Below are 27,583 nucleotides of genomic sequence, written 5' to 3'. Positions count from 1 at the left end.
TTTTTGTTTTTCTTTTAAGGAGGGAGGGAGAGAAAGAGACAGGAACAGAGAATGGGAGAGAGAGAAAAAAAGAAAAGATGATGACCTCATAGTTGAAGACTGGTAGCATTCAGGAACATAAGTATGCCAATTTGACTGGAAATCAAAGCATGTGAAAGGGATCAGGTATATAAACTGAATCTGGAGCCTTTTACATATTTGAGTTTGAGGAGTCAGAACAACTAGAGAATTTTTGAAGATGTGGAGAGATGTGTGTCTTGGGAATAATGATTTGCCAGCTTTGTTTAAAATGATTTGCCAGTTTTGTTAAAAAAAAAAAAAATGGAAATGAGGAAGGAAAAACTAGTAGCAGGAAGACCATAGTACTAGCTTGCTGAAATAGTGTTAGCAAGAGGTGGGTGGCCTCTAGGGTAGCAGCTCCATATAAGTGGAGAGAAGATCTTAATATGAGAAGAGTTATTAGTATGGTAGAAGGATGGACGAGAGTCTGTGATTCAGAATGGACAGTGAAGGGGAATGAAGATGGATGTGTCTGATCTTAGCAATTTCTAAACCTGAGCAATTGAAGGCACTCAACAGAATTAGGGGAGTTTGGAAAAGGCATGAATTTTGGTGGGGGATGGGACAGAATGAGTTTTAGGATGAGATAAACTGAAGATCCTGATAGGACATATAGCAGTGATGCCACAGACAGGTAGCAATAAGAGACCAGAGTGCAGAAGAAGAAACTGATATACATATTTAAATGAGATCATGTTGAGAGAGAACAGACCTCCAGAAAAAACCTTCACAATTACCTTGTCTTAATCTATAAGGGGTGGTTGCTGATTTTTTAAAGAAGACTTAGAGCAGTCAGACTATAGATAAGGGAACAATGTCACAGAAACCAGGGGAGCATGTAAGTATCCTGGAGGAAGGGAGTAGTAAGCAACATCCAAAAATAGCAGGGAGGCCATGAAGACTAGGGACTGAGGAAAGGCCATTGTTTACCTTAGAGAAGAGCACTGTTAGTCTGGTAGTGAAGAATGAAGGTGACTCTTAAAAGTTGACTTTGGTGATCTAGAAATTTATAGGAATCTAGAATGAGTGTATCCATTCATGGAGACCAGCTTGCAGACATAGAGGTGGGAGATGTAATGTCCAGGAAAACCCATGGAAACATTGAAGAAATTGTGACAGGAAAGCTAGCAAATTTGGCACTATAAAATGGTAGTTTGGAGCAAAGGTAATTTTAATATTCATGACAATTTAGGCAATTTGAAAGTGTTGATAAGAGAAATGTATAATATTAAAAAACCCTTAGATGATATTATTAAAATGCCTTCTGCATTATAAATAGAATGACACTCTCATTTCATATCATTAAAGAACAAGAGTTTACAGAAACCATATCTTCCACCAGTGCTTATAGACAATCCTTTATCCCTTCTGATCCTGTGTATTTCTTGTTCATGTCCTCCAGTAAATGCTCTGCTCTTTAGAATTTCCATTATCCCCTACTCTGCTCCTTTGAGTTCTTCTTCCTCTATTTCAGTCTCTGATGAAAACATGGCCCCTTTTCTTTAGGGTTCCCTTCTATCCTTAATCTTACTGCTTGTGATTCTCTTGGAAAAATTCCCCCCACAATTCTCTTTTTAATCAGATCTTCATTTGGGTAGAAAAGAAAAGGGATTTGGGAGAATTTCATCTAGAAAGTTGGGCTTAAGCTGATACCTAAACAGAAAAGTAACTGCAAGATAATTTGAGGAAAGTAAGAGGGATGAAACTTGTGTAAAAAAGGAAGGGGTGAATTGCATAATATCAGGCTTGGGGAATATCTGGTAGGATAGTTTATGTTGTAAAATAAGTATATGTTGGGGAGGGGGGGATTGACTTTATATGGAGTAAGCTTTAAGGGCATGAGGAAAGATTTTAAATGCACAAGTGAGAATTTGTATTTTGCCCTTGAGGCAGTAGGCAGTCACTGAAAGTTCTTAATGAGGTATCTGGAAGGAGGAAAATGCCTTCTATAACAGTAGGAAAATTGGGTTGAGAAGTGACTCAGAGTAAAGAAAGCAAGTTTTGTTTTCAAATACCAGGGAGATAGATCAGACTTGTTCTGCTTGATCCTCAAAGGACGAGCAAAGTGGGTCCATGTTATAAAAGGATAAATCAAGGTTTCAGGTAATGAAGAACTTCCTGACAACCAGAACAATTCAAAAAGTCTAGTGGATGGTGGGTCTTTAAGCAAAGGCTAGCTAAACACTTGCTGACACCATTTTAGAGAACATTCTTTTTCAGCAAAGATCAATATATTGGCTCCTGCATTAGGAGGTCTTTGGGGTCAATGGATGAATCATTTATGGCATCCTATTCTAGCCAGTAGCACAATGCCTAGTAGTAGGTGCTTAACGAATACTATTGATTGTTCATTAATTAATGTCTATTAATTGGGGAATGCCTAAATAATTTATGGTGCAATTATGCAATAGAATTTTACTGTCTTATAAAATGTTGAGTATAAAGAATTCAGAATTAAAAGCTGATTGGTACTGAAATATGCAAAACTTAGAAAATGAAATATACATTAATTACAAACATAAAATAGAAGAACAAAAAGGCAAAGTGAAACTGTTATAATAATAATATAGTTATAATAATAAAGACATGTTGCTCAGTGTAGAGGGCTGAAACTATTGAGTCAATGCACAGAGGTTGGGACTGCTGAGCCCTTGAGGCTAACGACCGACTGGACAATACTCTATGGGATATGCTTGGAAAATGGTCCTTCCCACTATCCTGTACTGGCTCAATGATTGGTGTATACAGAGGATTGTAGGAGGGACTGGGGGTGGAGTAAGACTAGCCAGAGTCACTCTTTGCTATGGTAGATGGTAGATGAGGGAGAAGGCGGCCCCGGAGATTCTGCTTCCATCCCGTTCAATCCTGCGTCTAAAGACCAAGAATAAATACTAAGGACTTTTGCTTATCCTGATTCTGGCTGATTCTGGGGTGTCCTGGGTGCTAGCATGGCCGTCACAGCTCAATTCTGGATATTATAGATTGGGGGGGGGGGCAAGCATTTATTAATCACTATGTGCCAAGCCCTATGCTAAGCCCTTTGTACTAATATGTGCTAAGCAACATCTCTGTTCATCTTCACCCCAACCCTTGGGGCAGCCCTAAGGAGCAACTGAAATCAACATGCCCAGAATCACACAGCCAGGAAATGTCTAATTAGGCCGGCTGAATTTGGCCTTAGATCTCCCCACTCCAGGGCCTGCTCTGTTCTTTGTACAGCACCATCTAACTGCCAGAAAAAGCTCAGAACAGCTGCTTAGGAGATGATCATATTTAACAGTGGAAAGTATTAAGATTTTTTTAACTTGGAGATCCTTTTCACATGATGGTCTCTTCTTTCTTTCCTTCCATCCCTTCCTCTCTCTCTTTTTCCCCTCCTTCCCTCTCCCTCTCACATCTCTCATCTCTCTCATAATCCTTCCAGAGACAGATTGTTTGTGTAATTTAGAAACACCACACATACATGGGTAAGCCCTTTACTTAGGAAATAGATTCTCATAAGTAGAAGTGAGGATTATCAGTTCTTTTTGTGAGCATTCACTCTACTCTTCCTTCACCCCTCTGATGCTTATTGTTCCTCTGTCTTCACCTCATTCCTAAATTTCATTTACTCACTAGTGCCTATCTTAGTTGAGATTTATTTTCATTATGTTGCCATGTGCTCATGTATCATGGGGTGGTATCCTCTTCCCCTATGATTGGGTAGATTTTTAGCTTACTGTTAGAAATGTTTGCGCTGTGAATTCAGCAATAAACATTTCTATTTCCTACTACTCGTCGGTATGTAGTAACTATATATTTCTAATACTACTCTTTGCTTCTCTTCTGTCCTATTTTTCAGATAGCTACTCTTCAGTTCTTAGAATATCTTCTCCCAAATAAGGATAGGGGAAGTGACTAACATAAGAACAACCTGTAGAGATTTCCTTAAGCTACCAGATACACTTTGTGTAGACATGATTTGATAAAGAAAATTATATAATAAAATGATAGTGATAACAAAATTGATTTGTGGATTTTGTTATACCAACCAAACTATGAAAGGGATATTTTGCAGAACTAGAGAAAATAATAATAAAATTCTATATTATCAAGGAATGTAATATAACATGTAAAATGGTAGGTAGAGACTAGACTTCACCTTAAATTATATTATAAATCAATGGCCAAAGATATTGGGTAATGGTTAACAAATAGAAAACTAGATGAATGGAAGGGATAAATTGGAAAAGAAAAAATCAGAAATCATTCAATGTACTGTCTGAAAAAAAAAAAAACTAGGAAATGTAAATTATTTAGGAATGAATGCCCTTAGATAAGAACTTCTGGGAAATTTGGAAAGCTGTCTGGCAGAAATTAGGATTAGGTCAACATTTTATACCACATTCTAAAATAAACTCAAAATGGAATCTGAACATTAAAGATCACATCATAAAAATTTAGTGAACCAGTTCAGGTACCTTTTAGTACATGACTAAGAGGGTAAAATCTTATCCATATGAGGAATAGATCTCCCAACAGAAGTTAAAATAGATAATTCTAATTATATGACTTACAAATATGTTCTTTGAACAAAATTAATATCATGGGGATAAAAAGGGAAATAGCTGATTGGGGGAAAATCTTTATATCTAATATCTTTAATAAAGGTCTATTATCAAACACAGGCAACTAATAAATAGGATTACAAATGAATGAATTTTGGGTAAAGGAGAGTAGGATTAATGACTTGCCCAAGATCACATAATTACAAAACATTTTACAAAGATTTTATCAATGAAAATGACATTTAAGAAGACCACTTCCTTTGCTCCTAAACCTTAAGAACCATTAGATCTTTGACTCTGGTTGACAGAAAGACTTGTTAAAAGTCTTTTAAATTTTAAAACTGTGTCAAATTTAAAAGAAAACAGTAATCACCAAAACAGTCTGTACTTGCTATGTAATAAAATGGCAGATGAGTGGAATAGATTAGGTATGCACTAAGTAATAATAAATGACCATAATAATTTAGTGTTTAATAAACCCAAAGATCTAAGCTTTGTGAACAAAAACTCACCAGTTGGCCAAAAAAAAAAAAAAAAAAAAAAAAAACCTGCTGGAAACTAGAAGTTCGATAGGTTAGTTTGGAAGGGAAATTTTATAGCACTTCCTATGCCAGCCTGAGGATTTCATATTTTGTACTGTAAGCAGCAGAGAGGAATGATTGATCTGTTAAAAGAGGAATATTTACTGATGCCTTTTCTTTTTACATCTGAGTTATTTTCAGGGGAAAAAATTCTATTCTTCCTGTCACCAACAAATCCATCCCTCTTGTAACTAAAAATAATTCAGGATTTAATGCGCCAGCCTGACAATGTATACAATATTCTACCAGAGTAATTCCTTTCCTCTTTACATGAGAATAGTATATTTCATCACTGTTCACTGAGACCATCATTGTCTTTTCAATTACTCAGCTTTTAGTCCCCTTTTAGATTGTATATTTTAATTTATTTTGTTGTAATTGTCAGTATTGTTCTTTTGGTTCTGCCTGGGTTCATTCTGCATCAATTCATAAAAATCTTTCTCCAAATTCTTATTTCTCATTTTTATTGCATTAAAATATTTCAGCTTTGGATTATATGGGACTTCCCTTGATTTGATGTCTTTTGTGCTCTCTGGAGGATTTTCTAGACCAAAGACAAAGTATAATTTGATCATTCTTTTAGTTGGATCAGTTAAAACAGATTCCCCAAGGAATGATGAGAGTGTTTGTTTTTGCCAAAATTACTTCAAAATTGATCATTCCTGGTTTTTATCATTTTTGCCAGTTTACATGGTGTGAAAGTGAAACCTTAAAGTCCTTTTAATTATGTAAAGCAGAAGTGTTACACATATAGGACATGTGAGCAAAATACTCCCAGAGTGGCAAAAATTGGATTAAAATGTCATTGGAAAATATTTGACAAAGTGAATAAAAGTACAATAAGACATAATATTACCTGTTGTGATCATGTGAGTGGGTGATGATGCTACAAGGAGACTGAGAGACAGTTATGTTCTCTGACCTCCCTACTGAGAGGCAGTTGCATTCTCTGACCTCTTCTTGCCATATAACACCAGGAAAATATCAGTCAATTTTTGTATAAGCAATGAACTCCCCCTCCAATTTTTAAAATCTTAGCTTGAATAGAATCGGCATCAGGTGTTTTGTTAAAGGAATTGTACTTCTTAAAAAGGACCTTAATATTAAGGAGATGATGCTATGATGTGCAAGTGAATTAAATTTAGGTCAGAGAGGGCTATGTAAAGTCACCAGCCTCACTTTCTCTTTCGGAGTTATCTGGGTCCATTTGGAAGATATACATCATGAAGACAGGTGGTAGTCCTGGAAAACTATGTATTCAATCAAGCAACCAGAAAGTCAAACTATGGCACTGGTCTGAACTTTGTCCTCAGAACCAATTAGTTCTCCAGAACAATTTCAATGCCTTAAGGAAAAAGACTAGCTTAACCCACCAGACAAGGGTCTGAGAGAGAATGTCAATCAACCAATCCATAGATATTCATTAAGCATTGTTCTTGGCTCTTGGGATATTCCTATTATCACATCCTTCCTCTTGATGGTTTTTTTTTTGGGAGTCCTTCATCACTGGTGTCACTGGTGTCTGGGATGTTATTATTGGACAGCCTTAATCTTAAGGCTGCAAGAAGCTTTGCCAGAGATAACTGATTTTAGACTCCCAGCCCTGTCCTTTCCCTCCTGTGATATCCGAACTAGCTTTCTGAAGGATCTCTGGACCAATCTTGGTCTTTAGGTGGAGAATTGATGAAGGCAGGAGAGCTACCACGAGGCTGGTCAAAGATGGAGTCTGGAATCACGAGGCTGGTCAAAGATGGAGTCTGGAATCTGGAATCTGGAGTCTTCTCTGTGTCTGTGGCTGAGGCTCTCTGTGTTTGAGACTGTCAATCCCCAGTCCTCTCAACCCTTAAATACCTCAGTACAATGACATCACTACATCAGCTGAGCATGTGCCAACTGTTACCATTGCATCACCATATCACACTTAAGTATATGCCAACTAGAATGATTTCATCATTATATCAGATTAAGTAAATGTTTAACTACAGGACTATTATTAATCACACTGAGTAGGTGCTTAACTATAAGCAGTCTGCTGTCCTTGATTCAGCTATAACTTTCCTGAGTTCTGGCCCTCTACAATTACCTTTAAAGATGTCTTTGTTACTGTAGAGATCCTTATGTAAAGATTACTGGGATACCACTGATTTTGAATATATTTTCACATGATCATTTATAATTTTGAAAAAAAAATTGATGATGGAGCTGGTTCTTATATTTTTGTAACAATTTCTGATATATAATTTACTTTGGTCGTTTTTTTTTTTTTTTTTTTTTTATCTTCATTGATTTTAAGTACAGACTTTTAACTTTTATGTAATCACAATTGTCATAGGCTCCATTCTCAGTAATATGTTTTTCACTGTTTATTAACTACAGGGCTATTGTTTTTTTTTTTTGCTTTTTTTTTTTCTTGTTTTTATTTATTTTGTTTCATATATCTGCTTTTCTTTTTTTTAACCAGATACTTTTCATGATTGTTGCTTAATAATTCTCTTTTAGAATATACATTTCATCAGCTTCATTTCTATTTTTTCTATCATTTTCTTTGATTCTAAATATTTTTCCTTCAAATTAATTGCATTATTGTTTTGTCTAGTTCCATATAGTATTATCCTAATTACTTGGTATAATATTATTACGTTAATTGAGGTGGTATTATATTCTGTGGTTGCAGGCCACATACCACAAACAATAAAATAAGGAGACTATGTTCCCAATAATGTATTTCAATTTATTAAATAATACTTTATGGTCTTTCCATAAAAGGAGAATATATTCTCCTTTATTTCACAAAACAGTGTTTTCAGATTTTATTTAGGTAAATCTTGCATTTGTATAGGTTAACTCAAATATTGTGTACTTTTGGTGGTTATTTTGTCTTTTGTTTTCATTGCTTTCTTTTTATTCCTAACATTATTATGAAATGCTCGTGCTTTTTGGAAGTTTGCTTTGTATCCTTCTATCTCATTTAATCTAACCTTATACTGGGAGTTTTGTAAGTGCTCATCAAGTCATCTGTCTCTTTTGTAAATATGTATTTAATTTTGTTCTCTCATCTTATAAATGAGTGAAAAAGCAGTTATTGAGAGGTTACTATATGTCAGACACTGTGATAAATTCTGGGAATACAAATGTGAACAAGTAGTCAGAAAGCACAATGGAGAGAGTGCCAATTCTGGAGTCAGGAATAGAGAAGTTCAAATCCATTTTTGGAATACAGCAGTGTGATCCAGGCAACTTATCTAACTTCTGTTTGTTTTAGTGTCTTCACTTGTAAAATGGGGATGAGAAAAGCATATACTTTGCAGAGGAAAAACTGAGATAACATTTGTAAACATTTGTATAGTAACTGGGGCCTGGTGGATTATCTCCTTTCTTCATCCTTCCCTCTTGTCTTCAAGGCCTTTATTTTGTGAAGTGATACAATAGAGATTGGTAAGCAGGGAGAGAAGTATTTTGGAGGGAGAAGTCAAAGAAGATGGTGATTAGAGTCATGTCCCCTCTAGGAAGAGTAATGTTGGTTTGATTGCTGTTCTCAGACATAATGACTTGGCAAGATATGTGGTGGTCAATTTGGGTTTGGGGAAGATGCATGCGCACCACTCAGAAATCCAAGTTTCCAAAGGTCTAGATCTTTAGCAGGGTAAAAAGTATTACATAAGTTGTTGTATCACTGTTACATATTTCTCTTTCTCTTTCAGTCATTTTTCTACTTGGCTGCATAAGTTTTGATCTGAGAATTCTTCATCTGTATTATCACATCATCAGTTTCCTTGATTTATTAATTAAGCAATGGTGTGTTTTTGTTCCTGCAATATTATTTCATTTCTTCTTCTTACTTTCCTTGTATTCAATATTGAGTCTCATAACGTGAGGTTTTGTTTGTTTTTAAAGAACTTTAAAGAATAAGCAAGAAGACCTATACTCATAGTTTTGTTTTAGCCCTACCACATGAAAACATACACTGTATTTCATTTCTTAGTCTTTTATTGCTATCAGATGTGTTTTTTTTCCCCTTCTGTTTAGACATTTCTCATAATATTCTGTTCACTTCTGGATTCTTTTGAAAGACTGCCTTGAATTCTTTACTTGTCCAGTTATTTTCTTTGCAGAATATTTTATCTCATGGTATAATTCATCTTTACTTTTGGAATGTTATTGAAAATTTTCTTTTAGTTTCTTGTGCACAAGGACTAAGCTTTTATTTTAATCTATTGTCTTTGTAATTTGAACTTTCTGTTTTCTGGCTGTCAACAAATTTTGTTGTTTCATGCTGTAATTTTAATGTTTGAAATCTTTTGATGAGTTCAGGATTTTTTTTTTACCTCTGTTGTTTTTTAGAAGTTTTCAATCAGTGCTTTGTCATCTGCTTTTAATGTTTCTGGACACATTTCCTATATGGTTTTCTGAAATATTTTTTTCTCTTAACTTTATATTCCTTAAGAATATCCTTTTATAATATAACATCAAGGTCAATATTCTTGTTTGGTAGAGTTATAAGTTCTTAGATTGTTTCATACTGTCCTTTCTTTATTATAAACATGTTTCTTACCATTAATCCTTTCCTTTCTGTAGGTCTCAGTTCTCTTGTGCATCTCTCTCAGCCTCTGATGCCTTTTTTCTGTTCTGTCATAGAATTGAAGTTGACCAAGATCTGTTGAGTTTAAAGGATGAAGGTGACTTGCTGGGACACAATTTCAAGAGAATCAAAGAATACAGTTGCTACTACTAGTTGCTAGCTTAATTCTCTTCTTTTCTCTTCCATGGTCTTCGAAGTCACATCTTATTCTTTGCCACCAACTGTCTTCAGTCACTACAACTGACATCTCTGATAAGAGAAACAATGTCTTTTGTAATTGAGTCTCTTTACTCTCTTGAGGTAGGGGGAAGGAGGAAAGGAGGGAGAGAAGTAAGAAGGGGGAGGAAGAATGCACAAATATAATTAAATCCATGGTAGTTCAGTGGAAATCAGCTGGATGGTGCATTGCTATATATTTATATGCCATCTACTTATCTGTATATCCTTTTCCATCATCACTAGCACCAGGTCTGATATCAAACCATCCAAAACTCCTAGGACCAAGAGAAGCTGTACTCCCAACCCCTTATACCCACTTCCAAAATGACCCTTTTCAGCAACCTCTGTGTCCTGCTTTGAGGTTTACTCCTTCCATATTCATGACCTAGTAGAAATTCTAGTCACACCAATCCAGCTCATTCTCCCTACTTTCTTAAGGTGTTAGAATCTGCTTACTTCCTCTTCATGCTAGTCTCTGCTCCTTATTTGAGAACTTCAGTATACTTGCTTTTATCCTCTTGTAAATTTGTTTCCACACAAGGCTTGTTATACACATAATCCGTCACCAATAACAGTTCAATTTTCATTGTCAAAAGCACCATAATTCTTTTCTCTGATCACAATCCCCCCCTGCCTTACTCAGTCATCCCAAGTCTCTTTTTTATCCTCACTAATATTGCCAATGTCTCCAAATCTTTTTTCAGTGCCTGGCATAAAGTAGGCATTTAATATATGTATTTTCTTACTTCCCGCAGAGAGCTGTTTTACAGTTAAAAGACAATACCCAATGAATATAACTATATAATAGGACAGCTCACTACAATAACTGAGGACTATGAATTGAAGCAGATTATGACTTAAATGATTAATTTCTTATCTCTAATATCCAAGGTAGAGAGATTCAGGAAATTGTTCAATAAGGCCTTAACTCTTAGGCCTTGATTCTTTAAACATGGAAGGGAGCATGTCGAGGCAGCCTATTGCATACAAGCCTTAGGAATTTTAGAAACTCTTAACAAATCTGACAATCTAACAATCTGTTAAATCTAACAACTCTGAGTTTGGTGCCTTAGCAATACTGTATCTGAAGCATTTCCCTTATCTACTTGTGTAGTAACCCTAAATGTTCTTCTGAGATGACCTGTATTAGGTGGTCATTTATTATTCCTTTAATGATATATTCTAGGATTTTTCTACCATTTGAATTCACTGGGTTGCATTTGGAAACTTTGTTTTTAGATCTAATAATAAGTCTTCACTCCTGCTGTACAGGAATGTATTTGGGTTCCTCAGACTTTCAAAGATTAATGATAGTGACTTAAAATCTCCTTTTGCCAGTTCTTTCATATGTTAGGATGTGGTTCTTCTGGTTCAGGTGACATGTACTCAATGACAACCAAATGATGCCTTTGGATTTTACTCCTACATTATCCATTTTTATTCTGTTTATATTAGTCCACAGGTCATTTTCCTTGGCAGAGGCTAGACAAGTAAAACAAAATTTATGTAGTTGTGCTTTGTTTTATTGGGCCATTATCCTTATCCATTCCACTCTTTGTAGAGCTTCTTCCTATCCTGAATATAACTTAGAAAAACACAGCTTCTTTTTTTAAGAAAGAAAAAAAATCAGCAAAACTGAATAAAATAGGGGGGGGGGAAAAAAAAAAACTTGATGTTCCATACTCTTGAACTTTCTGCCCCCTTTATTTTTATTTTTATTTTTTTTTATTTTTATTTTCTTGGCTCTGCTTCCTTTACTTTGAATCACATTAAGTCTTTGCATAATTTTTTTGTTTTGTTTTGTTCTTAGTTTTATTGGGAATATATTTTTGAACATTCCAACCCTTCTGGACCAACTTATGTGGGATTTTAGGCCACTGGAATTGTTTTGTTGTTGTTTTTTGTTTGTTTGTTTGTTTTGCTTTGAACCCATTGACATCCACTCCCTGAAAAATCTAGTATAAATTTTTGTTTCCCATACTACCCATCTATTTATGTTTATAGTGTACTCTGAAAATGTTGCTTCACTTCTTGCTTCTTTGACCTAAACTCAGATTCTCTACTTAAATCCAAAGATAGACAGACAGAAAGACACACATTCATTCTGTCTCTGTCTCTGTCTCTGTGTCTCTCCCACCCTCTCTCTCCTCTCCTCATTCTCTACTGCAACCATTTTTCCTTTGTCTTTTCTTTTGAATGGGTATTCCCTTCCAAATTACACTAAATGTACTCTCTCTTTTTCATCATCTACTACAACCATTTTTCCTATGTCATTTCTTTTGAATGGGTATTCCCTTCCAAATTACTTTAAATGTATGGATGGACAAATGGTAGTACATCAGAATGTGTGAACAGTGAGTTTAGCCTAGTTGAACAAGAGGACGAAAGTGAATTAAATTTCCTTTGGGAATTGTAGACTTCTTTTAATGACCAAAAGTTTTTAGTCATCTATCCAAATTCTCATATGGCAGCAAAACATGGAATACAATTCTCTCTAAAGAGCTAAAAGTGACTTTTATATAGATAGTTGAAAGGTACTTGATGGTGTGCGGTGGCTATAGCACAGGACCAGTTGGACATTTGAAGAACAGTGTCTGTGATATGCAGAAGGAAGAGGCTGCTGGATTTCTTGAACTCAGGAGGTCTTAGCTGCAATGGTCTCAGCCAGTTGGGTTCTGCATTGGTTGGAGGAGCTCTCCAGAGTGCAGAGGACCATCTAGCTCCTGAAGAAGTGGTGGACTGGCCTTTGCTGGAAGATGGAACCAAAAGGCCAAACAGAGTGAGAACAGCCCTGTGAGGGGCTCATCTGCTTCCAGCCTGGGTGACATAGAGAGACCCACTTTTCGCTAGAAAACAAGCATAAAAATAAAATTATATGTATGGCAGAGAGCCTGATCAACTGTCTAACATGAGGAGGGGCAGGTAGAGAGTTGGGATGTTCTGGTACAAGTCTTCCTGTACATTAGGTGGCAAGTTTATGGGGAAACATGGATAAGAAAATCTTTAATTCTGCAGCACTGGAGATTGAATGTGCCTTTCTAGAATCAAATTCTAGTCTCTGTTATATAGTGATCTCAATCTTGTCCAATTTGCCTCAAGTTTGGATTGCTAATCATTCTGTTTGTTACCTTGTGCATTGGTCTATAGGTGCCTGAGGCTACAGGTTGTATTCCAGATTTATTTCTTGTAATTTTTCTCCTGGGAATTTCTGGGCTTCCCTACTGTTTGTTCTTTCAACTAATTTATTATTTTTTCAAAATATTTATTTTTCAATAATTTATTATTTTTTCAATAGTTCCTAGCTTTATAGACCTATGGCAACAGTTTTGCTCCATTCTCTTCCTTTTCAGTGTATAATTCTTTTACTTAGATATATGCAAGAGGCCAAGAAAGTAAATTTTTATTGCTTCTTATTATGTATAATATGTCCCTACCCACAAGCTGTCATTTTTATATTTTAGTTCATGGTCCTGATCTTAGATATTATCTTCATAAGTTCTAAAATTTGCCAAGAAAAGAATTCCTGACTTTCATTCAGAACAGTGATGGATCTCTCTGCTTCTGAGGTCTTCCATTTTTTGCCCCCTATTTCCTCTTGCCTCTCTAGATTTCTTTTCTTATTTTTTTCCTTCACCTTGAAGCCTTCCCAATGTTCTCCCAGGTCTCTTCCCATTCTAAATTGTGATGCCTTCTTTTGACAGCAGCTCTGCAAAAGGTACAAACAGTGTAGTTGTAACACATCAGAGACTTTAGGAATAGTTTTTAAAACATTCTTTTAAAAGAGCAATTCTTTTTAGGTGTTTAAATTGCCATATAGGAAAACCACTGTGATTATTTTTTTTTGTTTGTTTGTTTTGTTTTATCTCAGAGAATTAGTCCACTTGCTACCAAGTTGACCATTGTCACAGGTTCAACAGCAAGTGCATTTTAGCAAATTTACTGTACGTTGTACTTCCTCTTACTTATTGGCTCTAAAGTAGAACCAATTTAATCAATTAAATTCCTTGGAAACAGCATTTTTTTTTCACCCAGAGGAAAATTAATCATATCTCTTCATATCATATAAATGAGTACAAATTGCTGGAATCCTTTTTGCAGACTGGTTCTTGGGAGTAAGGTTAATAAGGTCTCAGGTTTGAATGAAAGCAAATGTATTCCCCTTCCCCCCATTAAATTTTATTAAATCACCCGTTTGTATGCAAGCTAGTGGCAAAAGGCAATAAAATAAAGACCAACCCATGTAAATTTATAGGTACAATAATGCAAAGCATCTTTTACTGAACAGTGAGCAAATACATTGTGCAGTTTTTTCTTCAGAAATAAAGAAAAGCAGCCACTTGATGCTATTTATTTATAGACCTTTTCCCTGAAAATCATTCATAATGCTTATTCTGTACCATCTCCCAATTTCTTTATAACTTCAGATTCTACTAATGATGGTTAGTATATATTTGTTGTATGTCATATAAGTTGATATCCTTACCTCAGTGTAGTGTTACTTTTACATTAAATTTACATTTGATGTTAAATACATTTGATTCCACAGAAGTACTTGCATGATAAGAGAGCTTGATCTCAAAACCTGTGACTGGAATCATTAAATTCCCTAGGCATGTGAAAGGTATGTCTTTGTATTGCTAGGATTACAATGTAAAATCCTACGGAGATATTTCTGCCATATTCAATCAGTAAGTACATGTTAAGCATCTAGTATATTTGTGTATAATATATGAGCATACATAGCTCTTTCTGTGTGCCATTCTGTCTAGCTTATCTGTCTGTTTCTCTGTTTACCTGTCTATCTAAACATAGATTGAAGAGACAAGCAGTGAGGTATATTAGGTAGAAGACCTGTGTCCCAGCATAGTCTCTGATTTACACAACCTGTGTGACTCTGAGCATCACTTAGTGCCTCAAGATGTTCTGGTAAGGTTAAAGTTTAGGACAGTTGCCAGCCTCCCTTGATCAAGAAATTTCTATTCAGGAGTTCCCCATCTAAAGCAGAAAACAGTGAGCTTGTCACGTTCCTAATCTTTTGTAGAAGCCATGCTTTTTCTTATACAGGTCAAACTGCATGACTTGCGCTTGTTCATTGGATTCCTGTTCCTTCAGACCCCTCAGATCTTCAAATAAATTGACATCTAAACATCTTTTCCATTTTGGATTTTTAAAATTGATATTTTGGGGACAGGGGGAGAAGAGGCATCCCAAGCTTTGCCTTTGTCATTATGCTTTAGATCTAAATTAAACTTTAATGATTCATCCCAATTCTCTTTTGCTAAAGAGAACATAATTGAATTCTAAAATAAAGAAAATAAAGCGACTTGATTATTCCTCACAGATCTTTTTCCCAATTCAGGTTTTTCCCCATTGCCATAGTCATAACTCACATTTCACCCAGATTTTCACCAATGCTAACTACTGAGCTGAGTGCCAGTGATACTCACAAAAGTATCACAAATAACATGTTCACATATGCATGGATTTAAATGCTTGATGAATACAGGGTAGTTTGAAGAAGGATGCTCTAGCAGCCTGGGGGACTGGGAAAAGCTTCGTGCAAAGAGTAGTGCTTGAGTTCAGTCTTGAAGGATTTCAAAAGATGGAAGTTAGAGACACTCCAAGGATGAGCAGCAGCCAGTGCAAAGGTTCTGAGAAGGGAATAGGGATATTTCTATGTATGGAGTAAAATAGGGCTAGAAAAGTTGGGAGAGGTTTGGCCTGTGACCAACTGGGACTGTTGTCAGTGAGAGCCAGAGTAATTGGGGTTTAAGGTACACTCCAAGCCTGTATATCCCAAGATGTCTTAGAAAATTGGGGCGAGCACCCCCAGGTAAGATGATGATGTGGAGAAAGGTATCAGATGGTTTCATAACTAAAGGACCAGACTCAGTAATGAAATATTAGGTATCAAGAGTGTGAAGTTTCCTTGTCACATTTTTCTTTAGTTGACAAAAGGCAGAAAGAGATATTTTCCCGTTCTTTTCATTATAGAATCCTTAAGTTTGGGAATTCACTTAGTGTTAACTTGGATTCAGAATGTTGTTGTTGTTATTATTATTATTATTATTACATAGAAGTAGTCTACAAGGCTTATTTCATGTGAATACTACAGAAAGATATTGGATATTTTCCTGGAGGGTTTTTGTTTTGTTATGTATTTCCTTTCCTCTTCTTTAGTTGAATTGTTAATTTTAAAAATTTATTCTCCAGGTTTTTTCTTTGCAATTTAATTGCTTGTTTGCTTAGCACCTTGTGTGGTCCACTTAACCCATCAAATTCATCTGGGGTTGGTAGAGCTTAAATATATCCATACTTTCTCATCTTGTAGGTTCTTCAGCGTAGTCGATCAGACTGCTTGAGATTTCAGTAGGATCAATCATGATTGTTCTTTTATAAAACATTTGTGCTTTTTAAAATCAAGTTCGGACAATTTGGAGAATGCATTTAGAACAGAGCTTTTTAAATAATTTGAAGTGTTTGTTGATTAGTCATTGGAGGCATCTGGATGTTGCCATAAGACATAAAGTACTGCTCCTGGAATCAGGAAGGCCTGAATTAAAATCCAGTCTCAGGCACTTCCTAGTTGTGTGACCCTGAGCAAGTCATTCCACCCTTTTTACTTCCCTATTTTCATTTGTAAAATGAGCAGGAGAAGAAAATGGCAAACCCCTCCAGTGTCTTTACCTAAATAAGATCAGTCATGCATGACTGAAATGACTAAACAAAAATTTATCTTTTCTTTTTCACATTTATCTTTTCTTTTTCAATAGAGAAAGCAGTCTTTTTATGTATATGACACTATTTTCACCAACAAAAAAAAAATTATAGTTTTACAAAGTAATAGACAATATAAAAAGTTGTGAAAATAGCTAAAATGATAAATCTATAGGAAATTCAGTAAAAAGGGAGTCTTCATAAAGCAAAAAGTTTCTGTAAAGGTTCTGCCCCTACAATGAAAGCAGAAGACTACCCCTTTCACTTTTTTAAGGAACCTGACCAAAGTGAGACCTCTCAGCTCCTTTTTCCATTCCTCAAAACTCCTCAGCCTTACATATACCTATTAATAGATAATATTAATAGATATACCTATTGGTATATCTTGGTCCTCCCTAGTGCTGAGAGAGAAGAGCATCCTTGCTCCTTATTAAAAGCAATCTTCTACTTGCATCTTTGATCTCCTGCCCATTTCAAGTCCCCTTCTTGAGCAGGCAGTTTCTAATTCTGCCTTACCTTCAGTTTCTATCCACTTCCTTATATGTTGTATGTAAATACTTTAAAAGAAAATGAAATAAGTCTTTCCTTGATTTACCTTCCCCTTTTCTGCAGGATCTCCACTGCTAACCTGGTTGACATCTTCAATGATGTTGGCTGACATCTTTGACAAATATACATCTTGTTTTATGCCTCATTTGATGCCTCATTTGATATCGATAATCAAAGGGTTGTCAAATCACATTATCCCTTCTGTCTGAAATAATCTTTTATGATGTTAACATAAGCATGTGAGATACTTTATTAGGGTAAACTCCATGAAGTGTCATTTTGGTCTGCCAATTCCATGCCTTTCACAACACATGCTAAGTCCAATGGTATCTTGTGGTTTTCTATGCTTTTCAGATAGTCATGACTTGAACAGTATATTCTGCTGTACAAGATCATTTGCCAAAGTCTATCTGTTTCTTATGCCTTTTTCAAGCATACAATTTAAAATATTCTCAAAAGGTTTTTATAAATATGCGAAGAACATAGTTTCTAGTTGTATTTGTTGTTTTTGATAGTAATAGCTGGGTTTTTTTCTGATAATTCTTGATTTTTTCCTCTTTCTGAAACCAAACCCTCAACCTCATTAATCTCATCATTCTTCTCTTCCCATATTTGTTTTCTTTAGTTTCATTTCACTACTTGGAAACTATTAGAGTCCAATCCTAGATTTTTCATTGTGGTTTTTGAATTGTTTAATAACAACAATAGTGTCTAGTAGCACAATGGATGCCCCTACTGGGCCTAAAGTCAGGACGATAGAGATCAAATCCAGTCTCAAATCCGTTAGTATGATCCCAAGTATGTCCTGCCATCTGCCTCAGTTTTCTCAACCATAAAAAAAGGATAATAGCACATACCTTCCAAGATTCTTGTAAGAATATTGAGATCATATTTATAAAGTGCTTTGTAAACCTTGATGGTATTGCTCTCAACAGATCTTTTCCAGTTTTCAACTCTTGTCCTGTTTCTGTGTTCTTTCTTGAGTGTCTCAGAATAAACTTAAAATTCACACCCAACTTTTCTAAAATCATCATCTACCATCACTTGCTGTTTTATAGGACAGTACTGCTATGCATCCTATTCTACTCTTTTCCTCAATAAGGTTTGGCTTATAATCTACTCTTATGTTGTCCTCAGCTATGCTGTCTGCTTTGCAAGAATCAGTCAGTCAATAAGCATTTGTTAAGTACATACTATGTACCAGGCATTGTATTTAGTGTTAAGGAAACAAAGAAAGAAAGTCCCTGCTCTCAAAAGAACTCGGTCTAATAAGAGACATGTACACACATAGAAACATATATTGTGTCTCTTTACATATACACACATAGTTAAGCAAAGGGAAGAGTAGAATTTGGGTTAATTGTAGAAGGTAGGATTTTTTTTCATCCAAGATCCAAAAAAAACCCATCTTTGCTGGATGAGGCAAATTTTGGCTCATTGTTCTGTCATTTTCTCTAAATTTCCTTTGGGAATGATGGTAGTCTGTATCTTCAGGAATAGTTTTGAACTATGTGCTTTATCTTCTGAGTGGAATACTTCTGATTAGATCTAATTAGATATTAAGTTGGTTTGACTCTTAGCTTAAAATGACTCCCACACCAATAACTAGTAAGATGTAATCAGCATTTTTGTGATGTCCTCTCTTTACTATGCCCAGTCCCTTCTGCCTCCTTTTTTCCCCTCCATTGTAATTTATTTTTCCAGTGACATGTAAAGATAGTTTTCAAATCCATTTTTGTAAGATTTTGAGTTCCAAATTTTTTTCTCCTTCACTCCCTCACCTTCCATTTCCCCAAGATAGCAGGTGAACTAATATAGGTTATACATGTAGAATCATTTTGAATATTTTCCATATTAGTTTTGTAATGAAAGAAAAATCAGAACAAAAGAAAAAACCCTGAGAATGAAAAAATAAACAAACAAACAAAAAAAGGTAAAAATACTATGTTGTAATCCACATTCAGTCTCCACGGTTCTTCCTCTGCACAGATGATATTTTTCAGCCTAAGTCTATTGATACTTAGTCACTATATTGCTGAGAAGAGCTAAGCTCAATCATAGTTGATCATCACATAATCTTGCTTTTATTGTATAGAATATTCTTTTGGTTCTGCTCACTTCACTCAACATTAGTTCATGTAAGTCTTTCCAGGCCTTACTTAAATCAGATTGTTCATTTCTTATAGAACATTAATGGTCTATTACATTCATATGCCATAACTTATTCAGTCATTCCACCACAAAAAGAGCTGCTACAAAAATTTTTGCACATGTAGATTCTTTCCCCTTTTTTTATGATTTTTGGGGGGATATAGACTCATTAGTGGCATTGCTTGTATAAAGCATATACACAGCTTAATTGCTCTTCAAAATGGCTGCATCAATTCACAACTCCAGCAATGCTTTAGTGTACCGTTTTTCCACATCCCTTCATTTAGCATTACCTTTTCTTGTCATCTTACCCAGTCTGAGAGATTTGAAGTGCTGTCTTAGAGTTGTTTTAATTTGCATTTCTTTAAACAACAGTAATGATTCAGACCATTTATTCATATAATCATAGATGACTTTAATTTCTTCATCTGAAAAATTGGTCATAATCTTTGTCCATTTATCCATTGGGGAATGTGTTATTTTCTTACAAATTTGACTCCATTCTTTATATATTTTAGAAATAAGGTCTTTATTTAAAATACTAACTAAATTCCCAGCTTTTTGTTTTCCATCTTAAACTTTGCTTCATTGATTTTGTTTGTGCAAAACCTTTTTAGTTTAATGTAATCAAAATTGTCCATTTTGCATTTCATAATGTTCTCTAGTTCTTGTTTGGCCATAAATTCCTCCCTTCTCCACAGATATGACAGGTACACTTTCCCTTGCTCTCTTAATCTGCTCATCATCTTTTATATCTAAATCATGAACACATTTTAACTCTATCTTGGTATATGTTGAGGTCCTTCTATTTTCTAGTTTTTCCAGCAATTTTTGTCAAATAATGGGTTCTTTTCTAAGAAACTGGAACCTTTGAGTTTATCACATAGATTACTATAACTATTGGGTCTTATATACCTAACACATTCCACCACTATTTCTTAGCCAGTAGCCAATGATTTTGATGATTGCCACTTTATGATAGTGTTGTAGCTCTGGTACAGCCAGTTGCATTTTTTCCATAAATTCCCTTGATATTCTTGACCTTTTTGTTCTTCAAAGTGAATTTTCTTATCATTTTTTTCTAATGCTATAATTTTTTTTTGTCTGCCTTTCATTTTGAAGAAATTATTCATGATGTAGAGGCATAGGACATTGATAAGACAGACCTATAAACCTTTCATTTTTCATTTTATTTCTTGATGCTATGTTTTCACACATTTTTGGCAGTCCTTCCCAATAATTCCCTTGCCAATGAAACATCAGAATATTAAGTGGTATGTTCATAAGGTCATTGTTTGAGAGCCAAAAGGAACCGTGGAGTTGATTTAATTTGGCAAATTTTATGAGAACCTCTATGGAGAATCTTTATGGAATTCCTCTACCACCTCATTATCTTCAAAACAGATGTCGATGTATAAATTGCTGTTATCTTCATCAGGATCTTTTGCCTTATGCTCATCCTAAGCACAGTAGCATGAAGTGTTTTTGGATGTGGTGTACTTCTTATTGTTTCTGCCTTTGGAAACATACGATCTCTTCGAAAGAAAAATGATTTATCAGAAAATATATATGTATATTTTAATTTTAGTCTGTTAAACTCAATAATTATTTCCAGTTCCATTTTGGAACTATAGTCCCAAGCCCCTTGAATTTCCCTTGGCTTTTTAACACAGAAGGAGAAGGCTCACCCAAATGTGTGATTTTCTTTTTTTTTTTCCTTATGATTAGCCCTATCTCAAACCTTTTACTTCTCTAGTATAGCTGCCTATATTTTCTAGCTCTAGATTGCCACATCAGAAATGCCAGATTTCAGTTGCCTTTCCCAGACCTGCATTCCTTCACTACACAAATTCAGCACAGTTGGCAGCAATCCCAGTTTCAGCTATTTAATAATAGCTGACTAAGTGTTTTAAATTTTTCATAGTGTTTCCCATATTGTAAGGAATGCAGTAGCCTCCCCAACCCAATAAGTGAAGCTTTTTGTTTTTAAATGCTTCACTTTTATTAGAGAACACAAAATATAAAACTCATTTCAAGGCTTCATTTTAAATTGACATCACTGAATATGGTCTATTTTCTCACTATTCGGTAGTGATCACAGCATTACCTGATTTATGACTTTTGTCTTGATATGCTTCCTTCCCAATAAAAATACTTTGCCTATAGTGGATTTAAAGCTTATCAAAGTTGAAGTTAACAATCTAGCTTATTTCCATAATCACCTCAAGCCACTCTTTTAAAGCATGGATACCATTCCCATGTGTGTTAAGCAATATACTCTTTAAAAAGCTACATTCCATTGATACTCAATTCACATAAATTAAAATTCTATTCTATTGACGGCTCACAGGAAAATACATAATACTTAAGTGATTATTTTATTCTTCAATTTTATCCTTTTTCCACAAGCCACCTTAGGTACACTACATTCAGCCAGTGTGAAATCTTAGTTTAACAGTCTAAATTAAACTTTATTACCAAGTTGTGATCATTTATCTAGCAGTAGCACAGTTTTTAACTTGTCCAGCCCATATCTTTATTTTGTGAACTGTACTATTCAGATGTATTTTACTATTGTTTGAAATGTTTTAAAAACAACTGGTCATAAAAATGTGAAGTCCATTTAAATAGTAATATGGTACACCTCTGCCACAAACCTTGTAAAACAGATTTTTAAATGTTTATTATAAACAAGGAATAAAGCTTTCTTACTTTACATGCTTGAATGACTACCTTATTATGCTCAAAAAAAAAAAAATGGAAATGACAATAACACACAAGATTCACCACTGTATATTGTGATGGGAATGCAGCAGTCAGGGAATACAGGGGACATGATTATGGTCCAAAACAACTAAATATGCCGGTCTAAAATAGGAATTATATTTTTTAAACTGCCTCATTCATTCCAAAGCCCATTCATCTCCTTCAGTATTCCAAAGATTAAGTACATGTTCTTCCCAGCTTTATAATAAAGTGGCAAACACACTGTACTACTGGAATCAGTTGCCTCTAAAGCTAGGGTTCTAGCTTCATTCCCTTACAGGTCATCATCTTAAGCAGAGAGCCAAAGTCCCCTTTAGGATTAGAAAGATTATGAACAGTGAATTATCTTGTTTTCCCATGCTTTTCCTCCAGCAAGAGCAATAATTTGTCCTACATTCCAGGTCCTAGCTGCCTCCCTGTCTCCCAAGCTATTGGTCCTGTTTGGTTCATAGGATAGCTCTATAAACCCCATCCTCTTTTACCTATGTTAGTCACTTAGCTCTGCTCCAGTCCTCATGAGGTTGCCCTGTGTCCATCCTTTGTAACTAACATTGACTCCTACAGCTTGCCAACTTTATCTCCCATTATGTACTGCATTCTGTCCAGTGGTGTTGTGCGTTCTAGCCCTGACATTTCTCTCTTAAAAGTATGGGCCATCCTCTGAATGTGACTAAGGATCCGGCACTCACTACTCCATCCCACGTTTTTGCTTTAGGGAATGAGCCTCAATTGGAATTGTGGAACCTCAATCTGGAATCACTTTCCCCACCAAGGCTGCCTAGAGGTTCTTTCCCTGCTTTTCATACCTTGATATCCCGAGTCTTCCTGAGTCTGATGACACCTAGTATATCTCAGCCCCTACTACAAGAGATAAAAGTCTTTCACTCCTGTATTACAGATGAGGAAAATTTATGACCCATGGAGATTCAGTGACTTTCCTTTCCATGACTCCAAAGCCAATAAGATCTGAAGTGTGAATTGAGGTCTCTTGATACCAAGTTCAGTTCCCCATCCACATCACTTACCTGCCCCTTGTTAAATAGGGACAAAATCCTTGAAATAAAATATTACTTCCTGGAAAGCAAAATCCCTAGGAATTCCTATCACTTTCTTTCAGTGGTTGCCTCCTAGCTAGGTGATGTGGCTGGAATGTATGGAGTTGTTGAGATTTGGCTACTTGTTTCTTCTCTGTACAATATTCTTGGTACTACTCTGGAAATAATGAGGACAGCAATCTGACTCTAACCTTATTTTCAAGGTTCCTTGTATGTTCTTTACATGTTCTACATGATAATCAGTCTTAACTCCTTTAGTGCTCCCTTTACACAATATTTCATATTCCATCTCTCATCTCTGTGCCTTTATTGCCTGTCCCTCCCATCCCTGGAACATTCCTTCCTCATCTCTACCTCTTAGAAGTCCTAGTTTCTTTCAAAGCTCAGTAAAGTGATGCCTCCTCCATAAAGTAGCTTATCCTGCGAGTTCCCCCCTTCCTTCCCAAAATGTCTTGTCTATTTTGTACTTACTTGCTTGTGTAAGTGTTGTTTTGCTCTGGTATCAGGTAAGCTTCCTGAGGACAGGCTTGCATTTTGTTTGTATATCCTCATTACCTAGCACATCAATGCTTGCTAAATGACTCTATGATCCTGGCCGTGACTGCTTACAAGAATAACCAAGTGACATTTCCTCGAAGTGCCATCTTCTCAGAGAAAGGACCACCCACATTTTTGAGGGAAGAGAATACTTATGATTCTCTTGTCTCCTTACCTCTCAGAGGTAAAGGGGTTTCTCTGCATTTCTCTATTGCATGGAGCTGTGGAAAGAGCTTTACTGTTTTTGTTAAAGTTCACAGTGTTAGAGAAGAAGCTGATGTTAGGAAATTAAAACCTTTTCAGTTGTATGGTGTGGGGATTGTTTTTATAATACACTAAAACATAACTCCTGGTGATTTCTGGATTTGAAGTTAGCATCTTAGTGTTGATCATTTCATGGTGGGCTTTCATATTTTATGGAGAAATTTCTGTTCCTAATATTGTTCATTTGAGTCATGTTCTTAGAAGAGATTTTCTGAGAAATGGGCTGTCTTATACCTGTAGTACCATCCTGGTTTTTAAAAACCAGCATTATAATTCTGGAATTATGGAAAAAGGCAGTTCAAGGCCAATAATTCTCACATAATTACATGGAACATAGAGAAGTAGATTGCTTTTAAAATCAATAATTATGAAAGGCAGATTGGAAATATTAAATAGAACAAAGTGCCATCCTATTTAGAGAACCATATTGATTGTGTATGGCATTTAGTTGGTAATTAAATGCTATCTTCCATAGGGCTATGCACATAATAGATGTTGAATAAATATGTGATAAAGGAATACTTGAAATGCTAAAGCTATAACACTGTTATTGAGATGCACTAAGCATGAATAAAGCTCATTGTCTGTAGACCCAGTTATATTGTCTATAACAAGTATCACATTTTGCTACCCAAATTTATGACAGCAACAAATATTACTGAAGCATATTCTAACTTTTAAAATAAGAATCAGTATGAAGGGTTGGATGGAAGGCTATATTCAGAATTACAGCACCTGGCTTCAAATCCTGCTTCTTTACTTGCTCTAGAAAATGACAGTATTCTACTAGGTGATCTCTGAGGTCCCCTGACATTCAAAATCCTAGGATTCTTTTGTTTGTTAATAGACTATTTTCTTAAGTTCTCAAAATTCCATTTCTGATGAATAGTTTACAATAAAACTGGTATTGTCACCTGTTTGTGTCCTGCCTGTTTGAACTTCTGGGTCAGTTTCCTACTGACCCAGAATATATATATTCTAAATATATATATTTTTTTCATTTTCAGTGAACATTTGTCCTGTGCCTTCACATTTTTTCTTCATGGGGAAAGTAACGTATGCACAAGTGTGGAGATTGCTCAGCACCAGCCAATCTATCTGATTAATGAAGAGCATATACATATGGCTCAGTCGTCCCCTGCACCATTTCAAGGTAAGTGGACTAAGATGATTTCCAAAACATTATTCAGATCACCTAATGAAGAGCTTAAAGATTACAGGTGATTTTCTTGATGGAACATACAGATTTTGGCCTATTTCTTATTTTACAAGGAAACATTTTAGTCCAGTTGTTTTGAAAACTTGTCAAACTTGTAGCCAAAAGCCACAGAACTGGAACAATTAGCAGGACCCATCTAGTTCAAGCCAGGACTAAAGAAGAATCCCATGGACCAACCAGCTTTTTCTGAGTGATCTCTACTTGAGGAAGAGCTTCCTAAAAGAAGCTCATTTGGATTTTAGATTGCTAAATGGTTAGATGCTAGATGGTTAAAAAGTTTTCCCTTACATTGTAGTTCTACCTTTCTGGGTTAGAATAGGTATCATCCTTCTTCATATAATGGAAGTCTGATGTGATAAAGGAATGCTTGAAATGCTGAAGCTGTAACACTGTTATTGATCCATTCTCCATCTCCCAGTTCCTTTAAATGTTCCTCACATAGCATCATTCTGTTTTGCCACTGAAGTGTGACCATGAAAAAGCAATACAGCTTTTCTGCCATGGAATGGCCTGAGCATGGTATGGCACAACTGGCATCCACTCCACCCCACCCCCCAGTCTTAGACACCTGAAAAAATAATGGGCTTATTGACCAATGCAGAAAACCAAAGAGGGCCTACTGACCAGTGAATAAGAGATTAGTTCTGAGGGACCTTCAGTTGTATATGTAATGTGAGTTCTAAAATGGCATCATTGCCAGGAACACACCTATGAGGCCTGTCTGTATCAGGAAGGCTGAGGCCAGCCTCAATGATTGCTTGAGCTTGGCAGTTTAAGCTAAGTCTGGCATGAGCTTGCTGTGAAATCCCCAGCATGCGAGGCCCTCAGGTTGTCTCAGGATGATTGAGATGGAGTGGGCCAAAACTCCCATGGTGATCAGTGAGATTCCAGCCTGGAAATGATAGAGAGAAAGGGAGACCTTGTCTTTTAAAAAAAAAAGAAAATGTAATCAAAAAAGAAAAATAATTTTATATTACATCGATTGAGTTAATTGACAAATCTTTAAATACAGAATTTTATTGCTTTGAAGGTTAGTTAACCTGATATCGGAAGTGATATACTGTTATATTATGCATGATTAATATTGAACTCAGAATTTTTCATTTCAATAATGGTAGTTGCTCCATCTAGTGTATGGTGCCTTTTGGAAATGTAAGTGTTTTATTTCCACTTAAGAATTAAAAAGAATTAACAGACCAAACATAGACTAATGCTTATTAAATTGTAAAAGCTAATTTCTTGACTGAAATTTAATGAAATATTTTTTCATTACCCTCATCATATTTGTAAAGACTAACTTGATCATCTTTTATGACTAATTATTCTGAGTCAGTGTTTTTAATCTTTTTATCTCTGAACATCATTTTCTTTAGTTTTATGGCACATCATCACCAAAGAAGTATAGCAAAAATATATTTAAGATCAGACAAAGCAAAGAACAATTTCTAACATGCTGGTAGAATTGACTAAAAGATTTTCATTGACACAATACCAGACTGCCCAATGATCAACATTTCTTGGCATTCTATAAAGAATATTGATTTAGTTTAATAAAAAGTGAAACAGTTGAATTCAGGAATTATAGAAGAAATACAGAACATTTTCACAGGGAGCTAGCCTGATTAGTATCATTATCAAAACAAAACTTGGCTAGATTGTAGAACAATGGATCTTGAGTTAGAAGGTATATTGATGTTATCTATTCCAACTGGTCCACATTCCAGATGAGTTAATTGAGATACTTGTCCAAGGTCACAAAAGAATAAGAGGCAGAACTGGAACTAAGGCTCAGTTCCTCTGGTTGCAGCATTCTTCTTGTGTTTGCTGTAAGGGACTGGTCAGTTCTATCCCAGCAGCCTCCTGCCAATGGGCATCCAAGATTCTGGATGCCCATTCCCATGAATCCTTGGTAGTATAGGGATATAGGCTCTGGCTCCTTGTGTCTCTGTCCCTTCCTCTGGACAGCCTCAGAAAGTACCTGCCATGAAAGCATGAAGTCATGGAGCTGTAGCAGGCCTTAGAAGTCACTGAGTGGCACTTTTCACTCAGTGCAGGATTCCTCTCTATAAAACAGGGTGGTAGAGCGAAAAGATTGAAAACTGAGACCTCAGTGGTGGCATGCTGAATATAACACTGGTTCTGAGGTCAAATTCAGCATCGCTCTGCTTATGTGACCCCGAGCAAATCGGCTAACTTAAGTTTTCCTTAGTTCTTCTGTAAAAGGAATAGAACAGTAGTACTGATGTCCTGTGTTGTGCAGGTTCAGGGAGATAATAGTTCAAAATAGCTTTGAAAACCTTAAAGTCGAATATAAAGGCTAGTTGTTATTCTTACACTTC

At 35.6% G+C, this 27,583-nt stretch overlaps 1 protein-coding gene across 4 annotated transcripts in view; it reads left to right on the top strand.

Moving 5' to 3' along the window:
- MED13L (mediator complex subunit 13L) overlaps positions 1–27,583 on the top strand; it is a 333,757-nt gene that overhangs the window by 238,237 nt on the left and 67,937 nt on the right. For all 4 annotated transcript variants that reach the window (XM_031948656.1, XM_031948657.1, XM_031948655.1 and 1 more), the window contains one exon: positions 25,033–25,178. In XM_031948656.1, coding sequence (XP_031804516.1) covers positions 25,033–25,178 — 146 coding nt within the window. The remainder of the gene's footprint in view (positions 1–25,032; positions 25,179–27,583) is intronic.

This window comes from Sarcophilus harrisii, chromosome 1 (assembly GCF_902635505.1).
Source record: "Sarcophilus harrisii chromosome 1, mSarHar1.11, whole genome shotgun sequence".
In the NCBI taxonomy this organism is placed as follows: Eukaryota; Metazoa; Chordata; class Mammalia; order Dasyuromorphia; family Dasyuridae; genus Sarcophilus; species Sarcophilus harrisii.
The sequence above is the reverse complement of the archived record's forward strand: the minus strand, read 5'-3'. Positions and strand labels throughout refer to the sequence as shown.